At 43.2% G+C, this 20,006-nt stretch overlaps 1 protein-coding gene and 2 non-coding genes across 3 annotated transcripts; all 3 read left to right on the forward strand.

Moving 5' to 3' along the window:
• Positions 1-6,538: 6,538 nt before the first annotated feature.
• trnak-cuu (transfer RNA lysine (anticodon CUU)) lies at positions 6,539-6,611 on the forward strand. Its single transcript has one exon. It is a non-coding gene; the product is annotated as a tRNA-Lys (tRNA).
• A 1,258-nt stretch (positions 6,612-7,869) lies between these two features.
• Positions 7,870-13,808, forward strand: LOC132982594 (uncharacterized). The gene is made up of 12 exons (XM_061049145.1): positions 7,870-7,910; positions 7,999-8,085; positions 8,179-8,322; positions 8,441-8,518; positions 9,075-9,251; positions 9,385-9,946; positions 10,128-10,455; positions 10,724-11,528; positions 11,652-11,861; positions 12,138-12,640; positions 12,752-13,424; positions 13,615-13,808. Exons 6-12 carry the CDS (start codon positions 9,702-9,704, stop codon positions 13,806-13,808), a joined length of 2,958 nt encoding a protein of 985 aa, XP_060905128.1. The 5' UTR covers positions 7,870-7,910; positions 7,999-8,085; positions 8,179-8,322; positions 8,441-8,518; positions 9,075-9,251; positions 9,385-9,701.
• A 1,646-nt stretch (positions 13,809-15,454) lies between these two features.
• trnak-cuu (transfer RNA lysine (anticodon CUU)) lies at positions 15,455-15,527 on the forward strand. The gene has a single exon. It is a non-coding gene; the product is annotated as a tRNA-Lys (tRNA).
• The last annotated feature ends 4,479 nt before the right edge of the window (positions 15,528-20,006 follow it).

Genomic DNA, 20,006 nt, shown 5'->3' on the forward strand with positions numbered 1-20,006 from the left:
ATAATCAACATCATCCAAGAAGCGCCGTTACACTGGTGGCAGCGGGTTTGTGGACTGCAATTTGTTTGCAGTAACGTTTTGCCGGGGATTAACAAGCTAGCTACATGTGCTCTGCTCCGACGCAGCATTGTTTTTTTTTCTTCACCGCGACCTGCTCATGCTGGAACAAGCTAACGCTAAGCTAAGCTAAGCTAGTGACTGGTCAACTGGTGGAAAACAACGGACTTTATCGGATTCTTTTTTCTCTTTGCCGAAGTAACGAAGAAAGGACATTACAAGCAAGTACAGAGACTGACGAGGTGAATACAACTTTTTCTGCCCTCTCCGTGGATTTTCATTACTTCAGTGAGGATGCTGTGTGTGAACTTGACTGCGTGGGACATTGCATGGTAAAGTTGTTCACATGTTAACTCTCGATGCTACAACTTCAAAGTGGATGTGCCTAGCTTACTTGAGCTAAGAAAGAAAAGCAAAGACTGAACTATTGTGCCCATTGTGAACACTGAAACCGAAATTGAGGACCACTGTAATGCTGATTAAACATGACCAGTGATAACTTTTGGAACGGACTGCCCTTTCCTCCTCGCCCTGCACATGTTAGGCCACAATATTGTAACACAATATTCATGGGAGATGGAAAAGAAGATTTTTCAAAATGGTGCAGACGATTTGAAGTGGCTGTTGAGGCTACTCCTAACTACGATGAAGACAGTATGGCTAAAATACTGCCCACGTGCCTGGGTGGTGCAGCTTTTAGTTACTGGGATAGCCTCTCTGCTGCAATAAAATCCGACTATGATGCTGTAAAAGAAAAACTAAAGACTGTGTTTGGACAAACTGCCTATCTCTCAACATTTCAGAGTTATATTAATGCACGCACTCGCCTACCAGGGGAGGCCCTTCCTGTGTTTGCCGCTGAAATAAGTCGTCTAGTTGAGGAAGCTTTTCCCACATATGGACAAAATGCAAAAGATGGAGAAAAATTCAGACGCTTCATTGCTGGAATTGAGCCTTACCTTCAGCTGCGTTGTCATGAACAAGGTCTGACAACACTGGATGCTGCTCTTAAATATGCCATACAGATTGAGACTGCACATCAGGCTAGTAGGGTGTTTTCATCTACTAACACTCTACAAGTTTTTTCTCAGGCCCCTATATCAACTGGTGTCCCTCCTAATGTCCCCTCTCACCTTCCTGCATCTTCTACTTCTCTCAGTGTTAATTCTGCCACCTCAGATGATCTCAGAAAGATGCAGAAAACACTGGAGACGCTGACAGAAAGAGTTGAACAACTACAGCTCGAGGTGCAACGCCGGAGAAAAGACACACATCCCTCATCAGACTTCAGATCTCATCAGAGGAGCCCCACTCCTGATGGTGAGCGAGGCCGCAGCCGATACTATTCCTCAGACAGAGATCGCTACAGGGACAGCTCCTATGATCGATACACAGCTCGTGATAGCTCCTACAGATCTCCAAGGTATGAAAGGGACCGTTACGACAAACGGGACACTCACACTCGTTCTGGATCATATGACCGCCATGCACGTGGCTACAGCCCATCACACAGAGACTACCCACAGCGTGGTCGCTCTCCTGATCACCATAGAGATAGACATTCTTCTCAACGCTCTCCAAGTCCTGGCCACGTGAGGTTTAGTTCTCCTCACAACAGCTCAAACAAGGTAAACTACAAGTAGTTGACAATGAGGGTCAATTGCCAGCTACTGACTTTACTCAGACCCAACAGGACAATACAGCTACATCTACTGACTTCACTAGAGACAGTTTATCTAACGTAGATGTGTCAAAACGATATGTGTCAGTTGTAATTGAGGACACTGTTGTACATGCTTTTGTTGACACTGGAGCAGACATTTCAGTCATCAGTGAAGATTTTAGAATGTCTACACCTGCTCTTCACAAAAAGCCTATTGCAAAACAATACATACCTCTCACTGGTGTCACAGGTGATCCTCTGGACTCAGTTGGATCAATCTCAGTCAATTTAAATATTGCCCATAAACCGATGACTCATGCTCTACAAGTAGTCAGAAACTGTACTAAACCACTAATCTTGGGCTGGGATTTTCTAGTTGCTAATGGCATTATTGTCAATACCCGAAACATTACTCTCACGGTTGATGACAAAGAAGTGCCGCTGGTTAGCCCACACCAGTATGTCCCTAAACTAACCGATGTCACAGTTTCTTCTACAGTTACAGTGCCAGCCATGTCAGAGATGGTCATCACAGCTAAACTGGATGTACCACTTAAAGGACTGATACCACATGACTATGCAGGTGTGTTTGAACCACATTACACTAATCACTCAGCTACAGGTTTTGCATGGACTGTGACAAAAGCTGACAAAGGCTCTATCTATGTTAAAGTTGCTAATCCCTCCAGTGAGGAAGTCATGTTGCACTGTGGCACACAGATAGGAACATTTCATGCAACATCTGGCTACAGCAATGACGAGTACAGTGTGATGGAAAATTCTGTTTGTAATGTTAACATTCAGATCCCTGTGACTTCCAAACAGACTTTACTGCCTGACAGTTGTAACCCTGACCTCACAGGTACACAACAACAGAAACTCACAGACACTTTGAACTCATTCTCAGACGTGTTCAGTCAGCACACACATGACTTTGGTAGGACACATCTGGTCACACATAAAATTACAACAAACTGTGACACACCCATTTCACAAAGAGCCTACCGCACTTCACCTTCCATGATAGCAGAAATCCGTCATCAGGTGGAGGAGCTCAAAGCTCAGGATCTAATTGAGGACAGCACAAGCCCCTGGGCCAGCCCAGTTGTCATGGTGAAAAAGAAAGATGGCACTTACAGATTTTGTGTTGATTTCAGGAAACTAAATTCAGTCACCATCACAGATGCACATCCTCTCCCCAGAGTTGATGACAGTTTGGACGCACTGTCTGGCTCTCAGTTTTTCTCCACCATGGACATGTCAAGTGGATACTGGCAAGTTGAAATGGATCCTGCAGACAGACCTAAAACAGCATTTACTACAGGTGATGGTCTCTACCAATTCAAAGTAATGCCCATGGGACTGAAAAATTCACCACCAACTTTTCAGAGACTTATGGAGCTTGTTTTAAGAGGTCTACACTGGACAACATGTGTCATCTATCTTGATGACGTCATCTGTATGGGACGTGACTTTGAGGATCATCTACAAAACTTAACAGACATTCTTACAAGATTCAGACAAGCAGGTTTGAAACTTAACCCAAAGAAATTTGACTTTTGCAAATCAGCTGTGAAATATATGGGACACATTGTTTCACGAGATGGACTTGCACTTGACCCCGTCAACAGTCACAAGATACGTGACTGGCCTGTTCCAAAATCGCCTACTGAGGTACGAGCATTTCTGGGACTTTGCTCCTATTACAGACGCTTTGTGCACAAGTATGCCTTCATTGCTCTTCCTCTGCACAAACTTACACAGAAACATGTCACATTTGAATGGACAGAGGAGTGCTCAGCAGCATTTCAGACATTAAAAGATGCACTCATCTCTCCTCCAATAATGGCATTTCCAGACTTTCATCAGCCATTTATTCTCAGTACTGATGCATCTAACTTTGCAGTAGGTGCAGTGCTCTCTCAGGTTCAAAATGGTACTGAACGGGTTATAGCTTATGCAAGTCATGTTCTGACCAGAACAGAGAAGAAGTGGTGTACATATGACAAAGAACTTTGGGCAATTGTTTGGTCAATCAGACATTTCAGACACTACTTAAGCTGTAATCCATTTACAATCATCACTGATCATCGTCCACTCCTCAGTTTAAGAAAACTGGATGTCACACATGACCCGACCGGACGACGTGGTCGTTGGGCTTTGGAGTTGGATCCCTATCAATGGATGATTGTGCATAAAGATGGAAAGAAACACACAAATGCTGACGCTATGTCAAGGATTCCCCTCACGACACAAGACTGGATGGTCAAAGCGGAAATCGTTCCTGCCTCTCAGGACAACCACTCCTCTCCTGCCGAACTGGTAACTCCACCTTCTGATTCAAAGTTTCTCAGTCTACCAGTGCAGCCTTCTGCTTCTGTTGCCAGCACAACAGCTCAGGTTTGCTCTTCTGAAAAAGACACTACTGTTGTTAGCACAACAAACACAGGTATGGACTTGTTACAAACCACACTTTCTGGTCAAGGTAATGACATTTTAACTGAACAGCTTAACGACACTATTCTCTCGGAAGTGTACAGATGGGTACAAGACAACAAAAGACCTTATCTCAGACAGGTTAAAGGGAAAATGCAAAGAAAGCTCTGGTGGCAGTTTCCTAAACTTGTAATGTTAAATGACTTACTTTGTAGACAAGCTCACACTGCACCAGGAAAGCCAATAGTGTATCAAGTGCTTATTCCCTCTGCACTTGTCGCAGAGACTTTGAACATTCTTCACGGTAATCCCTGCTCTGGTCATTACAGTGCTGAACGCACATTAAAGAAAGCCCTAAATGTGTGTTATTGGCCTAGCATGAGATCTGATGTTGATAACTTCTGTGAAATGTGTCAAGCATGTGAAGCTTTCAGAAAACCTGTGCCACAACATAGAGCTCCTTTAAAATCCATACGAGCAGAAAGACCATTTCAGTTTGTGTGCACAGATATTACTGAGCTCCCACTCACCTCACAAGGTCATAAATATGTACTTGTAGTGCAAGATCATTTTACAAAGTATGTAAATGCTTTTCCTATGTCGGATCAGAAAGCGACAACTGTAGGAAAACTTCTTTGTGAGAGATACATTCCTGAACATGGAGTTCCAGAAGAACTATTTTCAGATCAGGGACGACAATACGAATCTGAAATTATTCAAACCATATGTCAGAGACTTAATATCAAAAAGAAAAGAACCACACCTTATCACCCTCGTGGGAATGGTATGGTCGAAAGATTTAACAAAACTCTTAAAGAACAGTTGGCTAGACTCTTACATGACAATGATGGTGAATGGGATCACTATTTACCAGCAGTGGTTCTCTCCTATAACTCAACTCCACATTCTAGCATTGGATACTCTCCCTATTTTCTTGCTCATGGTAGGGAACCTCGTATTCCAGCTAATGTCACTTTGTCTACGCCTTATGTATCTCAGACTCCACAGAACTATGGCTCTGAACTGGTGAAACAGCTTGACACAGTTTTTCAGTTTATTCGTTCTCATCATGAGGATCAGAGACTCAAACGTGAGTACTACTTCAACAAACATGTCAAGTTTAAACCGTATGAAGTTGGAGACTTTGTTTGGATGAATGATCCTACAACACAGAGAAAGAAACTTGATCCTAACTGGACAGGACCTTACAAAGTTGTGTCTACAGAAAACAAGGGACTCACATACAACCTTTTGGATTTAAGACATCCTCAAGCTGGATCAAAAGTGGTTCACTATGATCGATTAAAACCTTACAGGTCTACTTGGGACATATCTTCAGTACCAGACACCTGGACAGTTCCTAAACGGCCTCTGGACACTCTCCCCAGGTATACTTCTTTATCTGGTTCACTCCCCTTGTACTCTGTCCCTGACACAGACACTGGACAGGCTCTTGCTCCTGCCTGCCTCTCTGTCCCCTTGCTGCGGAGACCTTCGGGTCGGGTCTCACGTGTTCAGCCGCAACTGACTGCTCATGCTCCTGTGGTGCCTGCTGGGACACATTGTGGTGACCCACCACAGACTCGTTCAGGACGGGTTGTTCGAAAACCACAGCGACTTTTGCTGTGAAAAAGTTTGAACATGTTAAAAAAAAAAAAAAAACGATGTTTGTTTCAGAATTTCCTGAACTGTTTACTATCACAGAAGTGTTATTATTGTTCTACGTAATTCACAAATTCTAAGTTTAGATTTTGCACTTTATATTTAGTGTCAAATTGGATAAAGCAAAGGTTTTCTTCCTGCAATAAGATTATTTTAAGACCTATGCATATTTTTTGTCAATTGTGTTTTATATGGGATGAGATTTATTTTGTTAACCTTTGAAATGAGGACATTTCATCTGAACAAAGGGAAGTATGTAAGATGGAGATGAGATTTATTTTTGTGAAGTTTTATTTTATAGATCTTTACTTTTCTCAGGTAGAGATAATATACATTATTTGATTTAATGCTAATTTCATTTATATTTACAATTTGTACTTTACAAGAGTATCTGTTTGATATGATGCACTGTGCCTTTAAGGTTACCCATGGTTACGGTTGGAGGAGTGATATTGCTTTAAGACAAGTAAGGTGTCGCTGTTGTTGTTGTTCAGTCTTGATATGTCATGCTCTGTTATGGACGGACATTAAAAAGTATGAGACGCACAGCAGAAGTTGTCCCCGTGCTTTTACTTACCCACACCCGAAGATATATCTTTAATTAAGTATGTTTAGTGTTATAGTTAACGGCAAGACAACTGAGGATAATCAACATCATCCAAGAAGCGCCGTTACAATAGCATTAATAACAAAAATTTAAATGATATTCCTGAAAATATAGCCCGGTTAGCTCAGTCGGTAGAGCATGAGACTCTTAATCTCAGGGTCGTGGGTTCGAGCCCCACATTGGGTGCTGTCCTTATCCTTCGGAACATAGATGTGGAATGTGGGACAGGCCTTTCATGTGAGCTGTTATACATGTAGATACATCATTTACTCATGATGTATAATAGCATGAATAACAAAAAATGACGTGATATTGCTGAAAATATAGCCCGGTCAGCTCAGTCGGTACAGCATGAGACTCTTAATCTCAGGGTCGTAGGTTCAAGCCCCACCTTGGGTGCTGTCTTTATCCTTCGGAACATGGGACAGGCCTTTCACGTGAGCTGTGTTATACATGTTCACACTTCATTAACTCAAGATATATGATAGATTGCATGAAAAAAATTGACCTCATTTACAATACAGTTGTGCCCAGTTAGCTCAGTCGGTACAGCGTGAGTCTCTTAATCTCAGGGTCATAGGTTCAAGCCCAACATTAGATGCTGTCTTTATCCTTCGGAACATAGATGTGGGACAGGACTTTCATTTGAGTTGTTTCACACATTTTATACATGTACATACATCATTTACTCATGATCTATAATAGCATGAATAACAATAATAATTTACGTGATATTCCTGAAAATATAGCCCGGTTAGCTCAGTCGGTAGAGCATGAGACTCTTATTCTCAATATCATTCTCGATATCCCGCCCATAGATTTTTGCCGGTAGCGGAGAATCGACTGAACGGGATTTGACTTCATCTCTCAAGGTAAACTGTCATCAACTAAATTATTGTCACTCATAGTATATTATTTTCCCATAGTTAGATTGTTCATTGTGGTTAGTTTGACTTAATATATACAGGGGTAACCGATCACTAGCTAGTTAAAGAACTTTGTCATCCAAGTTTAACGTTAACTTGACGGTGTTGAATAACTTGACGGTAAACCTAGCCAGTCACCTTGGTTAACACAGAGGATATCTTCATTCACTAAAATGATGGTTGCTGCTAGAGTTAGAGACGTGTAAGTTATGTTTTTATCTTATTTTGCCGTGTTAACATCGTCATCATCCATAGCTGTCTTTAGGTGGGAGAGATTGGTTTCAGGCTCCTGCATCGGGCCACTTCATCTAAAACAGAATATCTTATTCTAATTCTATATAGCTAACTTAGTTATAAATAAATAGAATCGCCCTATTTAACGAGCTTAATGCGAAAAGCAGATGTATTAGTAAAACATTATGTGGAGTTTTGTTGTGGTAGGCTAAATGAAAATAATTGTGTTTATCAATAGATTTCATAATAGCCACGACTGAATAACAGAAAAACTGATCGGGAAACTGCTCCCCGCCAGAAGAAGTGGAATGACCTCTATCTGAAGGTATAGTTGTATTAAGCAATTACAATACAGTCACACATGATAAAGCTAATAGAAACACTTGCTTATTTTTTGTCATGAAATATTACAGATTGACAAATGCCCGATGCAGCGGAGGGGACAGGCATCTCTGTTTGGGGGGCCACAGACATGTGGCTGTGGTTTCCACACTAAGAAGGTATTTTTAAACTAACATCAAATTGTTGTGTGCACATTTTTGTTGTTGTGTCGTTTGCTTGAAATTACTTCAAAAGTTTCTGTACATCTTTAGCCTTCCAGCTCAGTCCCTGTCACCAAATTTCCCCGTACCACTATTGGCACTGGTCAAGGGCAAGGCCCTTCAAGCACTGCTGCTGCCTCCTCAGCATCAACATCTGCTGGACCTGTGCAGAGGCCTGCTTTGAATTTGGCTATGGTAAATCTTTATTCTGTTTGGGATTTTTACCCAATGACTCTTAACTACTGACTTCTATGTTTTACAGAATAAATAACATGATCATGCATCCTGTAAGATTACATTCATTTTCTTTCAGTTTACAAAACCACGGTTTGGCGGGTCACATGGTGCTGCTTTGAAGCCAAATTTAACTGTGGCTAGGAAGCCTGCAAAGGTACAGTATGGTGACACTCTAGGCATACATTTGATTTATAGTATTGCTTGTGACATAATTTCTCCTTGGTTAAATGCTTTATCATGTCTTATTATGACACAATGATTTATTATGCCCAGTAGTGATACATGATTTTGTATATATTCATTAGCCTGTATTTCCTCCTGTTTCTCTCTCAGCCCCTTATTAGTACGTCCCCCAGTGCCACCACAAACATCGGCACTGCAACACCAACATCAGGGAGGACATCATCCCCTGCCCAATGTCCCAGAAAACATAAAGCTCCCCTTTCTCTCTTCCCCCCTCTCCTGTGTCATCAGCCTCAATAATCCCCCCAGCCACTGCTAAAGCTATAAGAACCCTTTTCAATTGTGTTATTCACAAATAATTTTTGTGTGCCAAACTTAACCTAAGCAGTTCAGTGATCAATGGTGTGTTCATGTGCTTAAATGCCTTGTCATTGCATGAAGCTATACTTCAAGTTTTAATCTTATATGCCCAATAATGATACACGATTTAGTTTATAACCTTGTATTTCCTCCTGTTTCTCTCTCAGCCCCTTATTAGCACATTGACCAGTACCACCACAAACATCGGCACTGCAACACCAACATCAGGGAGGACATCATCCCCTGCCCAGAGTCCCAGAAAATATATTAGGACCAGCTCCCCTTTCTCTCTTCCCCCCTCTCCTGTGTCATCAGCCTCAATAATCCCCCCAGCCACTGCCGCTGTAAGAATCCTATTGATAATTTGTTGTTGTTGTTGCCAAACATCAAACCCTAACCTAAGCAGTTCAGTGATTTATGATGTGTTAATGTTTTATTTGTGTGTGTCTTTCTGTACATCATTTTTTTTATTATTAGGTTGTAACAGCTGCTCCCTCCAGTGCCTCCTCAGACCCTCCTGTCTGTGCCTCCTCTACCACTCCTGGTCCTGATCCTCTCAGCAATATGTCAGCGGAGGATGTGTTGGCTGCCCCTGGCCCTGACCTACCCTGGCTGCCAGTGAAGATGAGGAAAACCATCCCCCCCAGGACCAGAGATGGATCTCTGCAGCTCTGTGGAGAAACCAGCGGCTACGGACCGACCTGAAGCTGTGGTACGAGCCACCCGGGCCAGCGCTCATCTACCATCAGGCCCCCACTCCAGAGCGCTTTTTTAATCATCGCCTGCTTGTGTGGATGCCGTACCACTTGTGGAAGGTCAGGCTAACCTGTCCTGTGTGTGGGAAGCAGCTGGTGGGATACGGTGCCCACAAGAGAGCCCGTCAGGTCCTTGACGTGGACAGGTACTACCTGATGGTCACAGAGACCCTCAGGTGCAACAGCATTGGTTGCAAAACCAACTACCTGTCCAGCAGCAAGACCATCCTGGACCAGCTTGACCTGGCTCACCGGCTCGAATTCAGGCTCATCCTGACTCAGAAGTGAGTAGAAAGACACCACTGTAACGAGCATGTACAAAAAAATGTTAATGAGAATACATATTATTGTGTTACATTGTTTATTTGAAAATTGTCTGTAATTGAAACAGACTGATATAAGAGGTTGGACTGTCTTTTTGTGTTTGTCTAAATGTCTCTGTCTCTTCCCTTTCTTTTAATACAGATATGCTTGTGACATTCGGGTCATCCGCTTCCTGCGGGAGAGGACCCTGGGCAACAGCCCGTCTCGCTTGGTGAAGCAGCTGAGGGAGAACCACAGCGAGGAGTGGCTGCAGCGCCTCTGCCAGTACCTCGGGGCATGCTCTGACTTTGTGGGCCGGCCCAGCCTGTTCCCTGTGGTGTTTCAGGACCCGCCTGAGCCTGTGGCCATTCCCACCTATAAGTGGATGCTGGCGGTCTACGGGTGGGACATCTTAAGCAGGCTGGAGCACATCAAAGCCAGCATTACATCTACCTTTGGCTCCATCCTGAAGATGGACTCCACAAAGAAGGTACAATTCCTCATCACTGCTCTTATTCTCATTTCACAATTCTACAAAAACGTGTATCAAAGCATCACTCAAACTGACAAAATGACTAAAAAGGGATATTCTTCATCCCTAAGTCGCATTGTTAAAATGATTTTACCTGTAAAAGGCTGTTAAACTGTACTAAAAAAGAATGGTATACTTACAAAATGTAAATACATAAGTCAATACCAGACAAAATGATATGCTAGTTAGACCTAAGTCACTGAATGTTTCCTCTGTATGCTTTCAGATCACCAGGAAGTTATCGGGCATTGCCAAGGGGACTGCCCTCTGGCTTTCCTCAGTTAGTAACGAGGTGGGTCAGATCTTGATCAGTGTCCTGACTGCGCAGGAAGGCTCTGGGCTGGACCTGATGGTGGCTGACCTCATCCGGAGGTACAAGGAAGGAGGTGTGGCTCCTCCAAAGCTCCTGTATGTGGACTGTGGATGCTGTAAGAAGGATGGGGAGGAGACCAAGCTAAAGGCACGATTTGGTGGATGGCCAGACGTTGTGGTCAAGCTGGACATTTATCATTTCATGCGCCGGCTGGCATCAGGATGCACCAAGGATGACCATCCCCTTTACCCCATCTTCATGGCTCGCCTGTCCTGCTGCATATTTGAGTGGGATGCAGGTGATGTCGCCTTGCTGCGCCGGGTCAAGAGGGAGCAACTGAAACGGGAGGGGGTTCCTGGCATCACTGATGGCCTTGTGAACCAGCACATTAGGAAGAGTGAGTTGGTACTCTACTGCAGAAGGAGGACAAGAGGAGAGAAGGAGACCATCTCAATGATTGACCTCCTTTTGCACGAGCTTATGGGGGAGAAGGGCAGTGACTTCCTTGGTGTGCCACTCCTGGACAGGGATAGGATGGTGAACATCTGGGAACAGCAGAGGAAGCATGTAAAATGCATCCAGGATGAGCCAGGTGTTCCTCTCTACACAGAGACAGGATCATCCACCAAAGAGGGCATCATCCTCACCACCTACAGGTGTGCCAGGGGCTCAACATCACTGGAGTCCTTCCACTGCCACCTGGCCAGGTTCATTCCAGGTCAGTTTCAATTAAGTATAACCTAGCTCTTTGACATAAAGTATTTAGCATAAAACGTGTCACCTGACATTGTACAAATAGCTCATTGTATGAATTTAAAATATATGTTGTTTTTATTTTAAGGAACGAGTGCCAACAGTCTGAATTTTCAGCTGTACCTCCTGGAAGGCCTGAACAGATGGAACCAGGACCGTGGTGCTGCGGCGCTGGCTGTCAAACCTCCCTCACTCCTCACCTACTCAGGGGACCTTGTGCACTGTGTCAACACCTTCAGTGTCAAAGTGCTTGGGAGGAAACTTGCCCCCTCCTTCCAACCCCCTGCAGTGTATACTGGTGTGTGTCACTTTCCCATCATAATTAATGGTTTTATTTCATACCTTTTAGATATCATTATCATTACGGAGTGAGTTTGATAATAAAGTTTAACAGCTAACTCAGAGTACATATTTAAAAAGGCCCTGCAACGGTTTTGTCTTTTGAAGAAGCTAACCTGCTTTTTTAAAAACTCAGAAGCTCTGTTGTGTTGTATGGTTCTGTTTAATTCAACCATGGTTAAGCCAAAATCACATTTTCAGAAATGAGCAATGAGTATTCTCTTTTCGTTCCCAGGAGAGCTGATAGGTATTGACTATCTGTACTGCCAGACAGGAAGGGCAATGCAGAATGTTGACCCTGAAACAGAGGAGACGGAGCAACTGTTGGAGGATGTGGCTGTTGAGGAGGAGCCAGAGAATGAGGGTTTTGATGATGGCGTACATGACCCCACATTTGACATTATTCTGGGTAAAACCCTCAGCCAGTCTGGCCCCCCAGCTCTGACCACCAGCTTGCCTTCTGGCCCCACAGTTCCCACCACCACCATGCCCTCTGCCCCCCCTGCCCCAACCACCACCATGCCCTCTGCCCCCCCTGCTCCAACCACCAGCATGACCTCTGGCTACCCAGCTCCCACCACCACCATGCCCTCTGCCCCCCCTGCCCCAACCACCAGCATGCCCTCTGCCCCCCCTGCTCCAACCACCAGCATGACCTCTGGCTACCCAGCTCCCACCACCACCATGCCCTCTGCCCCCCCTGCTCCAACCACCAGCATGACCTCTGCCCAACTGTTGGTAAGTGCTTGTGTGATGTACTGCATCATTCTGTATCACATCTGTTTCTTAGTTTCCCTGCCAATATGAATATTTAGAATAATTATATTTTAATTTTGTTATATTTTCCAGGCTGTTGATGAGCATAACATGCCAGGGATGGACAGGGTGGACAGCCTGGCAGAGTACCTGGTTGGGCTGAGAAATGAGACAGCCCTCACTCTCAGCAACCAGCAGACCAGCACCATTTTGTCACTGTGGCAAAATCTTCTGCCCTTTGACCAGCAGCGGGTGGTCTATGCAGCTAGGTACCAGGAGAGGCTGAAGACGGGGTACTTCAGGTCTCCAAAAAATAAATTGGAATTCACCCCCGGTGCGGAGAGCATGAGGCGTTATGTCCTGGGGTCAAGTGGTTCACCTGCCCAGTGGCCCGACTGTTGTCGGCTTGTGGAGGCCATCTTTGTCAGGCTCTGTCAGCTGCACAAGAGCCCAAAGAAAAAGGGAAAGGGCAGCCTGACAAGATGGTCTCTCATGCTGAAGGACTATCGGAAGGTTAGGCAGCTGGTGAGGGACAATGGAACTCTCATGAAGGACACCACTCTCCAGCTATATGAGGTCAATCAGACCACCCTCACACAGTGGCACAACAACAGAGTGAAGAGGCAGGATTTGGCAGTCCTTCTGCAGGGGGTCAACCTGCCTGCCCCTCTTCCTGTAGCCCCTGTGCGTCTGCCACCAGCTCTAGGGCGCCCCACCTTTGTCCCTCAGCAGCGTGGACCTCAGCACACGTACCATATGCCCCAATGTACAGCAGGACAGGCACTTTTAAAAAGAAGGAATGCTGCGCCACACACTGCTGCTCCAGCCACTGTCCGGCCAAAGGTGCCCATTCAGAGGCAGTTATTTCCTCTGCCTGCACCTCTGCCTACAGCTGCTCCTGCTCCTACCCCTGCCCAAAGCCCCTTGTTGTTAGTGTTTTCTGTCCCCTCTCCCAGGCCTATCGCCCCTGCTGGCCCTCTTCCCCCTCCACCCCCTGCCCCGAGGCCCTACAATCGTCAGTTGGAACAGAATAAATGCAGGAAATGCCATCAGCCCCGCAATACAGACAGTGGCCACAGGCAATTTCATGGATACATTTATTGCCCCACTTTCACAGGGATGCCACTGGAGCAGTGGCTGGAAGAAATGAGGAGGAAAAGGGCCGAGAATAAATGATAATTCATTGTTCTCCCCTTCTGTCTGCCCCGTCCTGTCTGTCTCTTCACATTTTAGTCTTTTAAAATGCTTACGTGGCATTCAAATAAGCAGTGTGTACCGTCCCATCCATGTAAACACACTGTAGATACTGCTCGGAAAATCGCCCACAGCTGGACTCGAGTGTCCCACTCATTGTAGACAGTCATGACTCACAGAGTCTGCTGCAGGTGTCAAATCTCAAGTTCAGAGAAGTAAAATCTACAGTATTAGTCTGTTTGAGGCTAGAGGCTAAAACACCAAATATATCATTATTTTGTTTAAAGGAAATGTGAAATGTGCCTTTTACTTAAACGTTTTTAGATTTTTTAATTGAAATATTTCAATAAATGTCTGTGCCTCTGCTCCAATTCTTTCATTTGACTTATTTCTTAGCAATTTGACACAGTAATATAAAAATAATATTACAATTACAATAATATTTGCTATTTTTTAGTAAGTAAAGTCTTATATCTAAAACAATTAGATGACTTATGTCAATACCACTTAACTTCTGAGAAGAAATGAAAAACAAACACAATATCACTTTCTTACACATTTTGAATGCTAAACAGAATCAAGTATTGATTTAATTCAATCACAATATGGATAATTGTTTTCTTATTTAAAATTACTTTTTCATCTGAACAATCCAAAACACTTTATGTGAAGTTTGTTTTGGTCCATGCAGGGTTCGAACCCCTGTCCTTCGGATCCAATCTTCCCCTATTATCCCCCTTATGAAAACTAGAAATATTCATCATTTTGAGTAATTTCTGAAATTTTATGAAAAATAGTGACTTGGAGTAACTTTTGACTTGCAGAAGGGCCATTAAGAGTTCTTCTTTCTTACTCTTTTTTCTTCTTTTTTCTCTCCTTTTCCTCCTTTTCCTCCTTCCCCCTTCTCCCCCTTCTTTCCTCTTTCTTCCCCCCCATACAGTCCATTGTTCCCCAGCTTTAGCGAAGTCGGTAGAGCTTGAGACTCTTAATCTCAGGGTCTTGTGTTCAAGCCCCACATTGGGCGTAATTTTTACCCTTCAGAGTTTCGCCGTGGAAAAGGCCTTCCATATTCCAGCTGTTTCACACATCTTATACATGTCTATACAACATTTACTCAAGATGTATTATGGTATGGATAACAAAAATTGACGTAATTTTCTTAAAAACATAGCCCATTTAGCTCAGTCAGTAGAGCATGAGACTCTTAATCTCAGGATCATGGTTTCAAGCCCCACATTGGGGGCAAGTTTTACCCTTGAAAGTGTAGCCGTGGAAAAGGCCTTCCATATGCCAGCTGTTTCACACATCTTATACATGTCCATACATCATTTACTCATGATGTATAATAGCATCAATAACAAAAATTTACGTGATATTCCTGAAAATATAGCCCAGTTAGCTCAGTCGGTAGAGCCTGACACTCTTAATCTCATCGTCGTGTTTTCAAGCCCCACATTGTGCACTATCTTTATCCTTCGGAACATAGATCTGGATTGTGGGACAGGCCTTTCACGTGAGCTGTTATACATGTACATACATCATTTACTCATGATGTATAATAGCATGAATAACAAAAATTGACGTGATATTCCTGAAAATATAGCCCAGTTAGCTCAGTCAGTAGAGCATGAGACTCTTATTCTCAGTGTCATGGGTTCAAGCCCCACACTGGGCACTACTTTTATCCTTCGGAACGTGGGACAGGCCTTTCACGTGAGCTGTGTTATACATGAAGAGCTCTTTTCCAGAACGCTATAAATCCATTTTAATTGTTTTTAGAAAAATGGCATTTATCTACCCAGACCAACAAATTTTACAAATATTAATTTCATCCTGTTAAAACAGTTTATTGGCTCAGTCTAAACATGTTCAACAATAATTGTGAAATCTTACAGCAATGTTGTTGATTAAAAAAACAAAGTTTATTATATTTTTTACAAAACGCTATAAATCCAGACATTACAATTTTTCTCTCTTTTCTTTTTTAGAACAAAAGAACATGCAGTGGACCTGCAATATCAAAAGCTCATATTTGAAAATACAATCAATAATAAAATAAATTAAATAAATAAATGCTAAATCAAATAAATAATAACTTAAAATACATTAATTTATGTTTAAATCTCATGTTTTTAAAAAGAACACAACAATATAATAATATCCTAATAATCAGGACCATTCAAAGTGCATCTGTGACAGAGTGACCCGTCCTACGGTTGAGTATGCGCTCTGACTGCCATGCCAACAAGCTTGGCATGGCGGTAAAGTGGCACGTCTAGTGCTCTGGAGACCTGGGTGGGGTGACCACCCGTTTGTAGCGAAGGGCAAGGGTGGCCTCGAACTCAACCGTAGTGACGGGTCACTCTGTCACAGTAACCATTAAAAGTATGGCAAAAGGTAACCATTTAAAAGAAACACTGTTTACAATACATACAATAAAGTCATTCAGAGTGAGTGGGCCACTAATGTTTGCTTTTTACGTCAGCAACTGAACTGAAGATGAACATAGGAAGTCCTGAGGAACATGACTTTCCAAGTCAAGAACACTGGAAAAAGTTTTTTTTATTTAATTCACCACACCACCCTCAAACTCTGAGAAATTTACTCTGGCTCTACATCACTCGGGCATGCATTGTCATTAACCTCAGACAATGCATCATTATAAAACGCCTGCACCTCATCAGACACACCCATTTCTGTCAGAAGTGCCAACACATCACGCTTCTTTGCATCCTTGACAGTGGTCTGCTTAGGGAGTATGGCAGGTTTCAGGTCAGCCCACCGCTTCCCCCGTTTCAGGACACTATGGAAACAGTATTCCCCATTGTAAGCTGTTTTGAATCCAATCTTGTTGGTACTCAGTTCAAGCATGCGCACTTCACTTATTTTAAAGCTTCTCTGAGCCTTCACACACTGCTTAGTAGCAGATCGATAATCAAATGCCTCCCAATCTGTGCCATAGATGTACACATTTCCAAATGTCTGCAGTAGTGAATGGTACTCGTGAGGTAGCAAGATTGTGTCTATTTTCCGAATCTTCTGCTCAATCCTCCCAAAGATACGGTCAGCCGGGAGATAACTATGTCCCCTTACTGGGAATGTGTACTCAATGGCAAGATTGGGGAAAAACTGGCGATGTTCCATGAGCATGGATACCATGTTTATATTCTTGTTTTGTCCATAACAAGAGTCACTAAAAAGGCGAAGTGCCCCGGAGCGACGGATTTCCCCCTCAAGGTGAACCTTCAAGCAGTCACTTAGCGCAGATGCAATCATATTGCTGTCCTTACTATTTTCATTTTCCTGCCATACGTAAAGATGGACATCGTCTTTTGTTTGATGACTGTTCTCTCCATGGTGTCGAACAACTCCGAACAGGTACATGTATAACTGGCGAGAGTAATAAGCCTGTCCAATTGGTGTTTTAGGAAGGATCAGGTTTTGCATCATATCAAAACACAAAGTAACACAATTTTCAGCGACCCTACCTAGGAGGTCATAGAACACACGAGCTCTGCGACGATGCAAAATGAATGTAGCGGTTTCAATCTGCTTTTCTCTCTCTGTCAAGTCTGGATCTTTAATCCTGATCTTGTGCTTGGCACAAACAGAGCATGCATCAGTAGCTGGATGGCCAAAGCCAAGATTGAAATCACTGGCAAACACAGAGTAATAGAGGGAGTAACTGACATGAGCATGGTTTAGAGCAGGCATGGGCAAACTACGGCCCGCGGGCCATATACGGCCCGTTGGGCTTTTTAATCCGGCCCGCCGAACTTGTCCAAATTATATTATTATTAAATAAAATGTTATTATAATTAAACCTCGTTCGTTTTCCCCTGTAATGCCCGCGTTTCCCCAATAGATGGCGCACTTCAGAGTGTGGTGTATTACGCCCTTCTTCACTTTTTCGCTTTGCCCTATGAACCCATATGAGCCTTTCTGTAAAAATGAGCGGATCAAAGATCTGTATGCCTGATATGCCAAGAAACTGTCTCAGTTTTCAAAGAGTACAGTATCAGCCGTCACTTTGCAACGAAGCATGCTAACTACGCTAGCAAGCAGTCCCCGCAAGAACAGGCGGCTACAACTCAGAGGTTGAAGGCTAATTTACAGACTCAGCAACATTTTTTTCACCAACAAACTGGGATTCAAGAGTCAACTACCAAGGCAAGTTTTTTGCGGGCATTCAAATTAGCAAAGGCTAGCAAGCCTTTCTCCGAAGGCGAGTTTTTAAAAGAATGCATGGTAGAGACAGCAGGTCTCTTGTGTATAACCAGGTGTCTGCTGTTCATCGAGAGAATGAAGCTACCTTGGAGTAAATTTGCCAATGTCACAACGGATGCATCGCCAAATTTAACTGGAAAACGTGTTGGGCTGCTGAAAAGAATCCAGGATAAAGTGAAAGAGGAAAACCCTGACCAGGATGTTATTTTCCCTCACTGCATCATCCATCAGGAATCTCTGTGTAAGTCTGTATTGCAGCTTAATCATGTCGTGAATCCAGTTGTAAAACTTGTTAACTTTATACGAGCAAGGGGACTTCAGCATCTTCAGTTTATTACGTTCCTGGAGGAAACTGATGCGGATCATCAGGACTTACTGTACCACTCTCATGTCCGCTGGTTAAGTGTTTCAACGAGTGTGGGAGCTGAAAGAGGAGATCAGCGCATTTTTGGAGTTAATGGGGAAATCCGACAAATTTCCTGAGCTAAGCGATATACCTACGTATGTGAGCAGACATTCAGCGTCATGAACATCAACAAAGCCCCTCACAGATCCAAGTTAACTGACCAACACCTCGGATCTATCCTGAGAATTACCACTACAAAACTAACTCCAGACTTTAATGCACTCGCAAAAAAGGGAGATCAACAACACTGTCCCACTGAAACTGAACGTGAGTTTCTCTACTGTGTTTATTCAAATTTAAATTAATTAAATGAATGCATTTGGAAATCAAATTGTACAATGAGCCTTGCATATTCATACTTTGCTACCTGTTAAAGGCCAAATCCTTTCATGTAATGGCTTTTACATGTCATTTATATTAGTTCACACAAACACTCCATCCATCTGTTCCTGGCCCGGCCCCTCTGTCAAATTTTAGAACCCATTGTGGCCCGCGAGTCAAAAAGTTTGCCCACCCCTGGTTTAGAGCTTCAAAGAGCTCATGCATTTTGCACACATTTAAGTCACTTGGAAGATACTTGCGGCCTGGTGCTCCTCTCCGACCATAATGGCTGGCACGGCATGTGAAGGACTGTAAGTGCTGAATGATATTTTCTCTTCTCCCTTTGTTGTCCTCTATCTTTCCCGCACCACCTCTTCTCTCTGGATGTGCCTCAGCAGTCTTGGCATAATATTGTGCAACCCGGGAGACACGGTCCTTGCTGATGCCTGAAAAATGTAATTATTGAGGTTGTCAGTCATCTACCTTAATTAGATAGGCTACAACCTTTACAGTTTAGACCAATGTGAGATAAACAGCATTAGGTTCACGTAATAAACTTAATTTACTCTGAAAAAACTTAAAATGCCTCTCTTGATAAAAGAGATTAGTGTAATAAAACCTTTTCCACCTCTCCAAATTGTATTGGCACACATTTGTGAATTCATTATAATAAGCTTCAACATTAGGACCACCAACATTCTAGACCCCCCTCCAAGCGCCGCAGCCGTCTTTCAGACGGCATATGCAAATTTAATTGTTTGTGCTCAGAAGCACACAAATAATGCATTTTTTTAAAGTTAAATACAACTTACTTTTATCTACAAACCAAATAGGCTATCAGCATAAGGCAGGATTGGTAACCTTTTAAATGTCGCATGTCAATTTACAATATCTGTCGGCTTTTTTAGTGCCGCTCCACGTCTCCCGTTGCTAAAACACAGTCTACAAAAATGTTGGCTATATTAGGCTATGCATTTTTAATAAAAACACTGCAAATGAAGAGCTAAACACCGATGCTCCTCCTCCTGTCTGCAACTGGGTTTGTTTCCCCGACATAGACGAAATCATTGAACAAACTCACACGCATGCCAAAAACAACAACAACAACAACAACAACAACAACAACAACACGGCTATCTATGGGCATGACAAACTATATAGCCTACAAAAATAACTGCAGAAATCCATAACAGATGCAGC

This window comes from Labrus mixtus, chromosome 10 (genome assembly GCF_963584025.1).
Source record: "Labrus mixtus chromosome 10, fLabMix1.1, whole genome shotgun sequence".
Classification (NCBI taxonomy): Eukaryota; Metazoa; Chordata; class Actinopteri; order Labriformes; family Labridae; genus Labrus; species Labrus mixtus.